Raw genomic sequence first — 12,530 nt, forward strand, 5'->3', positions numbered from 1 at the left:
ATTTGGTCTTTATTATACCTGCATTGTCATTATCTCTATGTTTCTCTGCCAGGCGGCTATGATGTTAAGGCAAGTTGACACAGGGAGCTTTAATGAGTCGCTTGTCATACGGCAAAAATCATCTGCTTTCATATGGTATGTTTATGCTGTAATATGTAAACCCCTGGGGACTCAATGAAGAATGATTTAAATGCTTTAGTAAGATCAAGTGAAACTGAGTTTGTCTGCAAATATTATAGGAACACATTTATTTTGTTGAAGAAGTGTTTTAAGCTGTGATACTGGTGAAGATCCTCATTACCTATGGGAGAATTTTAGAATTTCAACTAGCTCATTGCTGTGGGAAGTCAGGGACCCCAGAGGGAGGGACTGACTGAAGCTGTGGCAGAAGAACACAAATTGGGAAGATTTCACGGACATTTTTTAGTTCCCCAAATTAATACTTTTATAATTTCTTACACCTGTCTTTACTGTAATCTCTGAACATAAACTGTGAAGATTTCATGGACACTTATCACTTCTCCAATGAATATCCTTGTGATTTTCTATGCCTGTCTTGTCTTTAATTTCTTAGTCCTATCATCTTCTTTGTAAGCTGAAGAGGATGAATGTCGCCTCAGGACCCTGTGATTGTGTCAATGGCACAAATTGTTTGTAGAGCCTGTGTGTTTGAACAGTATGAAATCTGGGCATCTTAAAAAAAGAACAGGATAACAGCGATGTTCAGGGAACAAGAGAGGTAACTTTGAACTGGCCACCAGTAAGCCGGACGGAATAAAGCTATATTTCTCCTCTTTCATAAGCAAATAGGAGAAATATCGCTGAATTCTTTTTCTGAGCAAGGAACATCCCTGAGAAAAGAATGCGCCCTGAAGGTAAGCCTATAGACAGCCCCTTTTTAAGGCATTCCGTCTTTTATGGTCGAAGCCTAAGGGATGAAATAAGCCCTGGTCTCCTATAGTGCTCCCAGGCTTATTAGGTGGAGGAAAATTCTCACCTAATAAACTGTGGTCAGACAGGTTATCTGCTCTCAAACCCTGTTTTCTGATAAGATGTTATCAATGATAATGGGTGCCCGAAACTTCATTAGCAATTTTAATTTCACCTCATTCATGGCCCTGTGATTTCACCGTGCGTCCATTTGCTTTGTGATATTTTATTACCTTGTGAAGTATGTGATCTCTGTGACCCACATCCTATTCATGCACTCCCTCCCCTTTTGAAAATTACTAATAAAAACTTGCTGGTTTTAAGGCTGGGGAACATCACGGATCCTGACGGCATGTGATGTCTCCCCCGGAAACCCAGCTTTAAATTTCTCTCTCTTGTACTCTTTCTCTTTATTTCTCAACCCAGCCGAGACACTTAGGAAATAGAAAAGAACCCACGTTAAACATCAGGAACGGGTTCTCCCGATAGCTCATCTTACTGTCAAAACTGGTAAGTCTACTTTTAGTCAAGTCCACATGGTGTCTGTCAACTACGACTTTGCAAGATAATATAATGCCGATGTACTGAAAAATCTGGCACTATTAAATGAAGAATGATATCTCAAGTGACCTGCACATGTTAAGTAATTAGTAGTGTTAGTAATAATAGCAAAATAATAATAATTGCAAAATAAACAATATCTCTGAATAACTGACTAGAAGCCAGAGACACTTCAAGTGTTTTTCTGTGTTAATATTTTTTCACACAACACAATATAAAGTTGTCACTATTTTTGTAAATGTAGGTATCATTATTTCTATCAACATACTCGTCCACTTCTCCATCATCTGTTACCTGAATCCATGCAAAATTTCCTGAATGGCTGGCTCTTTATTCTGACCCTCCTGCAATTTAATCATTGAATATCTTGAAAGCTCTTCTTAAAGAAGAGAATCTTTTCATATAGCTTTCTTTCTTAACTCTTTTTCATAGTTTTTAAAAGTGTTAAAATAAGTATTTCAACTCCTAATATGTATCTGGCTCTAATTTGCCTCTCAGCATCATCTGATTCTTAGTCTCTCCCTGCAAATTAAACCTGAGGACTTGAGAACTATCCTGATGACTTTACCTGCTTTCCTTCCTTTGTCTATCTCTCCCCATCATTCTTTTACTTATTCCTATACATTGTTCAGCTCTCATCGTAGTAATCAGTGACTCTAGGATACTTTCTATTATCTCCACTGATGCTTTCTTGACATTGGGTTTTTCCTTGAGATAATAGTTTTTATGTAATTTTTATTACTTGCACATATTCTATCTTTTGAAGTAGAATGTAAGGTATGTGGGGACAGAAATTGTGTCCATTATTTTCACTGAAAATTGTGCACTTACCTGTGTTTTGTGCTAATCCCTTTGTAAATATTATTGGAATGCATGATCAATACCTTCTTAGGTGTTAAATAATGAAGACTTTAATTTAACCAACTCTATTTTTGAAGTCTCCTTAGTATTCCCCTCTATTTGTAGCACTCATAAAACTCACATACGTGTGATGGTATCACTATATACATGAGTTCTAATTGGTATCTGCTTTACCCCACCCACTTCCCATCTTTCTTTCAGTGTAAGTCAAACACTCTGAATGAAAACTATAGAATCATTTCTACTGAAAATTCAAAGTCAACAAAATAAAACCAATGACAGTATGTTTACCTTAGGTAGGGGTTTGGCAGGTTTGCAGTGGAGTCCTCCAACAAAATCAACATTTGGTAAGAGTGGATGTGGAAACTGAAAATTCCAGGAGTTTCGAATAAGCCATATGTCAGCTTTCCCCATTGTCTCAGATAATGTAGTGGGTCTTCCTGACAAGAAAAAGAAAAGAAAAGGTGGATGACACAAGATAATTACATTAGGTTATTTTCTGAAAGGGATTAGAAAAATGAAGGCAAAAATATAGGCAAAAGCGTCAGTGCTTTGAAAAATATATGCATATGTTCATTCATAGATATAATTTAATTTTATGTATTTTTTATTTTGCCCATGAATATTTATAAGAAAGGCAAAGTAGTAGGAGAATTGTGAGGTTAAGCTACATCTCTAATATCACATCAGTATACTCACAATCATAAATAATTATTAAAATAAGCCACAGATAATTAAACATCAATTTCTTTTCTTTTTAAAGCTTCAATAGTAGTATATGGACATTTAAACAACTCTTTGAGCTCCATATTCAATTAATTCTACTGTACCCATAAAAATAATTTTCTAAGAAATAGTCTAGTTTATAACACTCATTAAGCTAATTCTTTTATCTTTGGTTCTTCAAGTGAACTGTGGACTATGTGGAGATTATGGATGAAAACTTTGTACTCTTTTAGATGCAAGCTAAGATCTTAATAATCTTATTTTTAAGTAAATATGTTTGTAAATTATATCTAGAAATTTTTGAGAAATTATTGAAATAAAGATTTGTACTCAACCTTAATCTGTCTTATATCTTTTAATAAAGAGACATAGTTTGAAAAGCAACTATGTAGACCTAACAACCTTCACATTCCAATAAGATGATTGGACTTTAAATGAATGGTTTCCAATTCTTTAATGAAAGAGTATAGAAACATTAGACATTTCAAATTATCTTTAATGATTTTTGCATCAGAGATATAGACATTCTCTCTCTCTACTGTGAAGGAAAACTTCTGGTAACATGGGAATATCTTTTGATTTCTAAATAAGAAAACTAAGCTTCACAGAAAAAATAATTTTGTCAGTTATAAAGATAGTTGTAGAAAAATGTGTAACTACTCATTTAAAATCTATGCATTGAGTAAGATGTTATTTGATGGGTTTTACTGTTTTTAAGATGTAAAACACTGTATAGTAAAACAGATGTGTAATTACTTAAAGTCTTAGAGGCACTGATACATAGGTTTATGATTTCCTGGGGTTTTCTGTGTGAATCATGGCCACAGGGTTTTATCTGACTCTGTAATTTAAGCTTTTCTATAATATTTGTGAGATTGATAGATCATCTTGTATTTTCGTTTTATAAGTTCACTTACCAAAACCCCACTACCCTGACTTTAGAGCTTTATGTAAGCTCTGCTTCAAAGACATAAATAAGTTACAGATTGAAAAAAAAATACTTACCTAGAACTTCACTGTAAAACTGATCCCACTTCTTCATGTCATGCATTTGGAAATAAAAGTCAAAATAAAGCACATAGATCATATTTTTTACCCTCTCCATGAAAGTCATTTGATCACTTAATTCTGACATAACAACAGGTACGTAGGAGGGAGGGAAAAGAAATCCTCCACAATGCTTTTCAAAAACATAACCAGGAGTGAAGCGGAGACTGTACACAAGGGGTATGTTAAATAGCTCAGCCAGCAGCTCACTACAAGGAAAAATTGCATCTGCAAAAACGACGTCAAATCTTGACTCTTGTAGTTTCTTCATTAATTTCTTATTTGAAACTACATCTTTACAGAAATTTCTAATTATGTCACCAAACCTCCATGTGATTTCTTGCATTTGTGAAAAATATAACCAAAATGTATCTTTTGGAAGTTCTGACCATCTCTTAACCTCTTGCATGGCGATATTCTCAAACTCAGTTTTAGTTAACGAGGTAGGAAAAACTTCAATTTTAAGAGCGGGTGAGTTGTTGGGATCAAAAAGAATGGAAGCTGAAGATGCCAGGACAGTCACCTCATGACCTCTCTGGACAAGCTCTTCCAGGATTGTCTTCATATTCATCCAAAGGCTATATTCTGCCGCCCACACCAGCACCTTTCCACAACTCCCAGAGCTAAAGTAAAAGCTCAGTTGTATTAGCAGAATTACTGAAGTCCATTTCACAGACATCCTGGTGCAATGCAATGCTTGTTTTCCAGTTGCTGTTCCTTTCTGTCATTTCTCATGGTTATATCCAAAGATAAATTAGCCAAGAAGTTAAAATGTAACCATTATACTTCAAAGTACATACAATACCATTAAATCAACATTTCGAGCATGTGGATGGCTAGGAGACAAATGAAGGTAAATGACCTGTTTACAAAGATGTGATTAATTTCCCGTTTATGTTTATGAGTGCTACCCTTCAGCTAATATCAAGGATCTTGTATGGGCATGCCATCTATCTTATGCAATATATTTTAGAAGAGTGTCCAGAATGGTAGCAGTGAAAGGTCATGTTTCTGCAGTCCATTTGACACAGAACTAAAGATAAAATGACGAAACATGGTCCATATATTTTTGTACCATTTGTTGACGTATAATTTAAATATCATACAATTTATCAATTATTGTGTAAAATTTAATGTTTCATAGTATATTCACAGAACTGTGCGTCTACCACAACAATCTATTTGACAACCCTTAAATCTCCTCAAAATAAGTCCTATAGCCTTTAGCCTTTTCCTCTTCACCTCTAGTTTCTGGATTTTCCCTGTGCTGGGTAATTACTAATTGAATTTCTCTCTATATAGATTTACCTATTCTGGACAATTTTTAATACACGGAATCATACAATATGTGGTATTTCGTGACTGGTTTCTGTTATGTAGCATAATATTTTAAATGTTCATTTATGATGTAGCATATACATGTTGATTCTCACAACCATCATGTAAGATATTGAGAGTGTGAAAATGTCACTATCTTTATAAACTTTGTTAAGGTAATCAAAGATAAAGAGAGAAAAAGAGAAAAGTAAATCAAGCTTGTAGTACATTCAGCATTAATCATTAGGTTTGCTTGTTCTCTGACTCACTTCCTCATAGTTATTTGGCTATTGTCGTGGAATTATGCAGACCTTGTTACGAGATTGTAGTTCCTCTTAACTCTTCTATAGATAATAACTTAAGCATTATGAAATGATCAACTTTCCTTCTGAGATATTCCTTCAGGTCCAGCACACGGATAAAACTATTGACTCAGCAGGTCCGAAGGACCTCACTGATGCCAGCTGATCTGAGGAACTTCACTGATGCCAGCTGATCTAGAGGACCCCACAAGGAACTGACTCAGCAAATAATGTTGTTTCTTGCTCTGATAACTTTGGCCCTATTACCCTAACCAATCAATTACCCCAGTTTTTCAGTCCATCACCATCTATGATCTCCTTAAAACCTCCAGCCCAGAGCTCCTTGAGGAGCTGGATTTGAGATTCTCTTCTCATCTCCTTGCTCAGTATCCTGCAAATATTAAAGTCCTTCTTTGCTGCCAAACCTGATGTTTCAGTGTAATCGGACTATTATTGGACAGTAAGCATATGAACCTGTTGGTCCTATAATAAAACTTCCACGGATAAAGTAACTGCAAATATAATAAAACTAGAAAGATAACTATAATTAGAAGTAGAACTTAATGATGTAACAGAATTGATGAAATCGCATGATAAAACAAGTAAGTAAGGAGTTACTTCTTAGGGAAGAGCAAAGAAACTTGTTTCTTGAGATGGAATCTACTCCTGGTGAAGATGTTATGAACATTGTTGAATGACAACAGGAGATTTAGAATATTACTTAAACTTACTTTATAAAGCAGCATTAGAGTTTGAGAGGATTAATTCCAGTTCTGAAAGAAGATCCTCAATGGGTAAAATGCTATCTGACAACGTTACATGCTGAAAAAAAATATTTTGTGAAAGAGTGGGTTAATGTATATTGCAAATGCCATTGTTGTCTTATTTTTAAGAAATTGTCACAGCCATGCCAACTGCTAGCAGCCACCACCATAAAAGGTTATCAACCATCAACATTGATGCAAAAGTCTCCATCAACAAAAGTTGCACTCACTGAAGATTCAGATGATCATTAGCACTCTTTAGCAATTAAGTGTTTTTAATTAAGGTATGTACTTTATAGACTTAATATTATCGCAGTATGAATACACTACAGCATTGTGTAAGCATAACTTTTTCTATGCCTTATAAACCAAAGCAAATTGTGTGACTCACTTCATTGCAATATTTGCTTTATTGTAATATTCTAGAACTAAATCTGCAACATCTCAGAAGTATGCCTTGTATTAGTGAAAACACTTAATATGAGATAAACTCTAAAATATATATTGCAGTTGAAGGGGCTCTATTTACTCACCCCTTCTGTTCCTCTTTGTGAGGGCCATGCACATTACCTACTTTCAGTCAGTCATCTTGGCCACATACATTGACCCACTCTTTCACAGAAGATTTTTTTAAAGTTTCTAATTCACACAAAATACAAACATACACAACATACACACACTTTCTGTCATTCCACACAAAGCCCAAAATTACAAGGTGGTTTTGGAAAACAAATATTTTACATCACTTTACCTATGAGGACACTCACTAATTAGCTGATAATACATTGAATAGCTATAATATAAAGACTATTTTGATATGAATCACATGAACAATACAGGATGTTTAGAGTTCCAGACAAAAAACACAAGTGCTTCTATATGAAATAATTAGAAAAACTTAATGAGGCAGGTAACATATGATATAAGATGAAAGCTTTGATTGGACCTAGGCAGTGTGTGGCCAAGAAGGGATTTTCCAATAAAGAACAGAAAGATTAAAGGTCATGGACATATGGAGAGCATGCCAATGTGTATAGATCACAGAGAAAGTTGAGGGCAGGAGATTACAAAAGACAGTTAATTTGGAATGAAGACTTTAGGCAGTCTTACCTGTCGTACTATGGATTTGGATTTTAATACACCATCAAAATTTACTTACACAACTTTTAAAGAATGACTGTTACGAAATCAAGATTTTCCTTTAGCAAGCAAATGTGTCAACTAATATTGGTGTGCAAAGTCAAGACCTTCATGCTTGGGATGCAGTGCTGGTTTAAGGTATGCAAATCAATAAACGCAATCCAGCATATAAACAGAACCAAAGACAAAAACCACATGATTATCTCAATAGATGCAGAAAGGCCTTTGACAAAATTCAACAGCACTTCATGCTAAAAACTCTTAATAAATTCGGTATTGACGGAACGTATCTCAAAATAATAAGAGCTATTTATGACAAACCCACAGCCAATATCATACTGAAGGGGCAAAAACTGGAAGCATTCCCTTTGAAAAGTGGCACAAGACAGGGATGCCCTCTCTCTCCACTCCTATTCAACATAGTATTGGAAGTTCTGGGAAGGACAATCAGGCAAGAGAAATAAATAAAGAATATTCAGTTAGGAAAAGAAGAAGTCAAATTGTCCCTGTTTGTAGATGACATGATTGTACATTTAGAACAGCCCGTTGTCTCAACCCAAAGTCTCCCTAAGCTTTTAAGCAAGTTCAGCAAAGTCTCAGGATACAAAATCAATGTGCAAAAATCACAAACATTCTTATACACCAGTAACAGACAAACAGAGAGCCAAATCATGAATGAACTCCCCTTCACAATGGCTTCAAAGAGAATAACATACCTAGGAATCCAACTTACAAGGGATGCAAAGGATCTCTTCAAGGATAAACTACTAATCACTGCTCAGTGAAATAAAAGAGAACACAAACTAATAGAAGAACATACCATGCTCATGGATAGGAAGTATCAATATTGTGAAAATGGCCATGCTGCCCAAGGTAATTTATAGATTCAATGTCATCCCCATTAAGCTACCAATGACTTTCTTCACAGTATTGGAAAAAACTGCTTTAAAGTTCATATGGAACCAAAAAAGACCTCGTATTGCTGTATTGCCAAGACAATACCGAAGGAACAAAGCTGGAGGCATCATGCAATCTGACTTCAAACTGTACTACAAGGTTAAAGTAACCAAAACAGCATGGTGCTGGTACCAAAACAGAGATATAGACCAATGGACCGGAACAGAGCCCTCAGAAATAATACCACACATCTACAGCTATCTGAACTTTGACAAACCTGACAAAAACCAGAAATGGGGAAAGGATTCCCAATTAATAAATGATGCTGGGAAAATTGGCTACCCTTAAGTAGAAAGCTGAAACTGGATCCTTTCCTTACTCCTTATATGAAAATTAATTCAAGATGGATTAGAGACCTAAATTGTTAGATCCAAAACCATAAAAACCCTAGAAGAAAACCTAGGTAATACCATTCAGGACATAGGCATGGGCAAGGACTTCATGTCTAAAACACCAAAGGCGACAGCAACGGAAGCCATAATTCACAAATGGGATCTAATTAAACTAAAGAGCTTCTGCACAGAAAAGAAACTACCACCAGAGTGAACAGGTAACCTACAGAATGGGAGAAAACTTTTGCAATCTACTCATCTGACATAGGGCTAATATCCAGAACCTACAAAGAACTCAAACAAATTTACGAGAAAAAAACAAACAACCTTATCAAAAAGTGGGCAAAGGATAGGCACAGACACTTCTCCAAAGAAGACATTTATACAGCCAGCAGACACATGAAAAAATGCTCAACATCACTCGCCATCAGGGAAATGCAAATCAAAACCACAATGAGATACCATCTCACACCAGTTAGAATGGCAATCACTGAAAAGTCAGGAAACATTAGGTGCTGTAGAGGATGTGGAGAAATAGGAACACTTTTATACTGTTCGTGGGACTGTAAATGAAATCAACCATTGTGGAAACAGTGTGGCGATTCCTCAAGGATCTAGAACTAGAAATAACATTTGACCCAGCCATCCCATTACTTGGTGTATATCCAAAGGATTATAAATCATGCTGCTATAAAGACACATGCACACATATGTTTATTATGGCACTATTCACAATAGCAATGACTTGGAATCAATCCAAATGTCCATCAGTGACAGACTAGATTAAGAAAATATGGCACATATACACCACAGAATACTATACAGCCATAAAAAAGGATGAGTTTGTGTCCTTTGTAGTGACACAGAGGTAGCTGGAAACCATCATTCTCAGCAAACTATCACAAGAACAGAAAACCAAAGACCATATGTTCTCACTCATAGGTGGGAATTAAACAATGAGATCACTTGGACAAAGGAAGGGGAACATCACACACCAGGGCCTATTGTGGGGAGGGGTTAGAGGGGAGGAAAAGCATTAGGAGATATACCTAATGTAAATGACGAGTTAATGTGTGCAGCACAACAACATGGCACATGTATACATATGTAACAAGCCTGCACGCTGTGCACATGTACCCTAGAACTTAAAGCATAATAACAAAAATAAATAAATAAATAAAGGGCACCTTTAGAGATAGTCCATAGTGAGGAGTGTGTAGAGAAGTATGTTTAGCACAGAAAGCTAAATGCATTTGATTTTTTCAGAGGAAGCTGTGCTTCAACTGATATGTTTCAATAGGTGCTTAGAAAGTCAAAGAATGTTATTTAAAACCCCAATCAACTTTAATAGCCTCATTTTACTTAGAAGAGAACCACCCCCAAATTTGGAAGTGTAGTCATCGAGAGATTTTTTTTTTTTTTTTTGAGATGGAGTTTTGCTCTCTTCAGCACAGGCCCAAGTGCAGTGGTGTGATCTCAGCTCACTGCAACCTCTGCCTCCTTGGTTCAAGCAATTCTGTGCCTCAGTCTCCCGAGTACCTGGGATTACAGGCATGTGCTACCACGCCTGGGTAATTTTTGTATTTTTAGTAGGGACGGAGTCTTACCACGTTGTCAGAAGGGGCTCCACTAAAGCTCCCGAATGGACTAGAATCAAAGATAGTCAACTGAATTCATCATATTTCATATTTAAACCACTAAGAGCATCAAGAAAGGAGAAAGAAAAAACAAGTTCTGAAATTGAGGCAGTAATTAATAGCTTACCAACCAAAAAAAGTACAGGACCAGATGGATTCACAGCTGAATTCTACCAGAGGTACAAAAAGGAGATGGTACCATCCCTTCTGAAACTATTCCAGATGTAGAAAATGAAGGAATCCTTGTTAATTCATTTTATGAGGCTAGCATCATCCCGAGACCAAAACCTGGCAGAACCACAACAAAGAAAAGGAAATTTCGGTGAATATCCCTGATGAAGATGGATGTGAAAATCCTAAATAAAATGCTGGCAACACAAACCCAGCAACACATCACAAAGCTTATCCACCATAAGCAAGTTTGCTTCATACTTGGGATGCAAGGCTGGCTCAACATACCAAAATAAAAAAAAAGTAATCCATGACATAAACAGAACCAGTTGGAAAAAAAAAAAAAACCCAACGTGATTATCTCAATAGATGCAGAAAAGGCCATTGATAACATGCTAACAACTCTCAATAAACAAGGTATTGATGAAACATATATCAAAATAATAAGAGCTACTTATGACAAACTCCACAGCCCGTATCATATTTAATGGGCAAAAGCTGGAAGCATTCCCTTTGAACATCAGTGCAAGAGAAGTATGCCCTCTCTCACTACTTCTATTGAACACAGTATTGGAAGTTCTGGACAGGGAAATCAGGCAAGATAAAGAAACAAAGGGTATTGAAATAGGAAATGAGGAATTTAAATTGTCTCTGCAGATGACATGATAATATATTAAGGAAACCCCACTGTCTCAGCCCCAAATCCCCTTAAACTGATTAGCAACTTCTGCAAAATCTCAGGATAAAAGTCCATGTGCAAAAATCACAAGCATTCCTATACACCAATAATAATAATAATTTAAAAACCAGAGAACAAAATCATGAGTGAACTCCCATTCACAATTGATACAAAGAGAATAAAATACCTATGAATACAACTTACAAGGGATGTGAACGACCTCTTCAAGGAGAACTACAAACCACTGCTTAAGAAAATAAGACAGGACACAAATAAATGGGAAAGCATTCCATGCTCATGGATAGGAAGAGTCAGGATCATGAAAATGGCCATACTGCCCAAAGTAATTTATATATTCAATGCTGTTGCCATCAAGCTATCATTGACTTCCTTCCCAGAATTGGAAAAAGGAAAAATTACTTTAAACTTCATATGGAACCAAAAAAGAGCCTGCAGAACCAAGACAAACCTAAGCAAAAGGAACAAAGCTGGAGGCATCATGCTACCTGACTTCAAACCATATTACAATTGTACAGTAACCAAAACAGTGTGGTATTGGTATCAAAACAGATATATAGACCAATGGAACAGAACAGAGGCCTCGTAAATAACACCACACATATACAACCAACTGATCTTTGACAAACCTGAAAAAAACAAGCAATGGGGAAAACATTCCCTATTTAATAAATGGTGCTGGGAAAACTGGCTAGCCATATGCAGAAAACTAAAACTGGAATCCTTCCTTACATCTTATACAAATTTAACTCAAGACAGACTAAAGACTTAAACATAAGACTTAAAATCATAAAAATCCTAGAAGAAAACCTAGGCAATACTATTTAGGACATAGGCGTGGGAAAGACTTCATGACTAAAACACCAAAAGCAATAGCAACAAAAGCCAAAATAGGCAAATGGGATCTAATTAAACTAAAGAGCTTCTGCACAGCAAAAGAAACTATCATCAGAGTGAACAGGCAACCTACAGAATGGGAAAAAATTTTGTGATCTATCCATATGACAAAGGGCTAATATTCAGAATCTACGAAGATCTTAAACAAATTTACCAGGGAAAAAAAAACAAATGACCCTATCAAAAAGTGG

General features: G+C 35.9%; 1 protein-coding gene across 8 annotated transcripts in view; it reads right to left on the reverse strand.

Annotated features, from left to right (window-relative positions):
- LOC126955127 (UDP-glucuronosyltransferase 2B33) overlaps window positions 1-12,530 on the reverse strand; it is a 329,416-nt gene that overhangs the window by 193,743 nt on the left and 123,143 nt on the right. For 2 of the 8 annotated variants that reach the window (XM_050791394.1, XM_050791402.1), the window contains exons 1-2: window positions 4,084-4,836; window positions 2,644-2,792 (exon numbers count right to left, since the gene is read on the reverse strand). The exons of 4 other annotated variants lie outside the window; for them this stretch is intronic. In XM_050791394.1, the coding sequence (XP_050647351.1) occupies window positions 2,644-2,792; window positions 4,084-4,804 (870 nt within the window). In that variant the 5' untranslated portion in view covers window positions 4,805-4,836. Of the gene's footprint in view, window positions 1-2,643; window positions 2,793-4,083; window positions 4,837-12,530 lie in introns of those variants that run through there. 2 more of the 8 variants (XM_050791392.1, XM_050791393.1) reach the window with 2 other exon arrangements.

This window comes from Macaca thibetana, chromosome 5 (genome assembly GCF_024542745.1).
Source record: "Macaca thibetana thibetana isolate TM-01 chromosome 5, ASM2454274v1, whole genome shotgun sequence".
Classification (NCBI taxonomy): Eukaryota; Metazoa; Chordata; class Mammalia; order Primates; family Cercopithecidae; genus Macaca; species Macaca thibetana.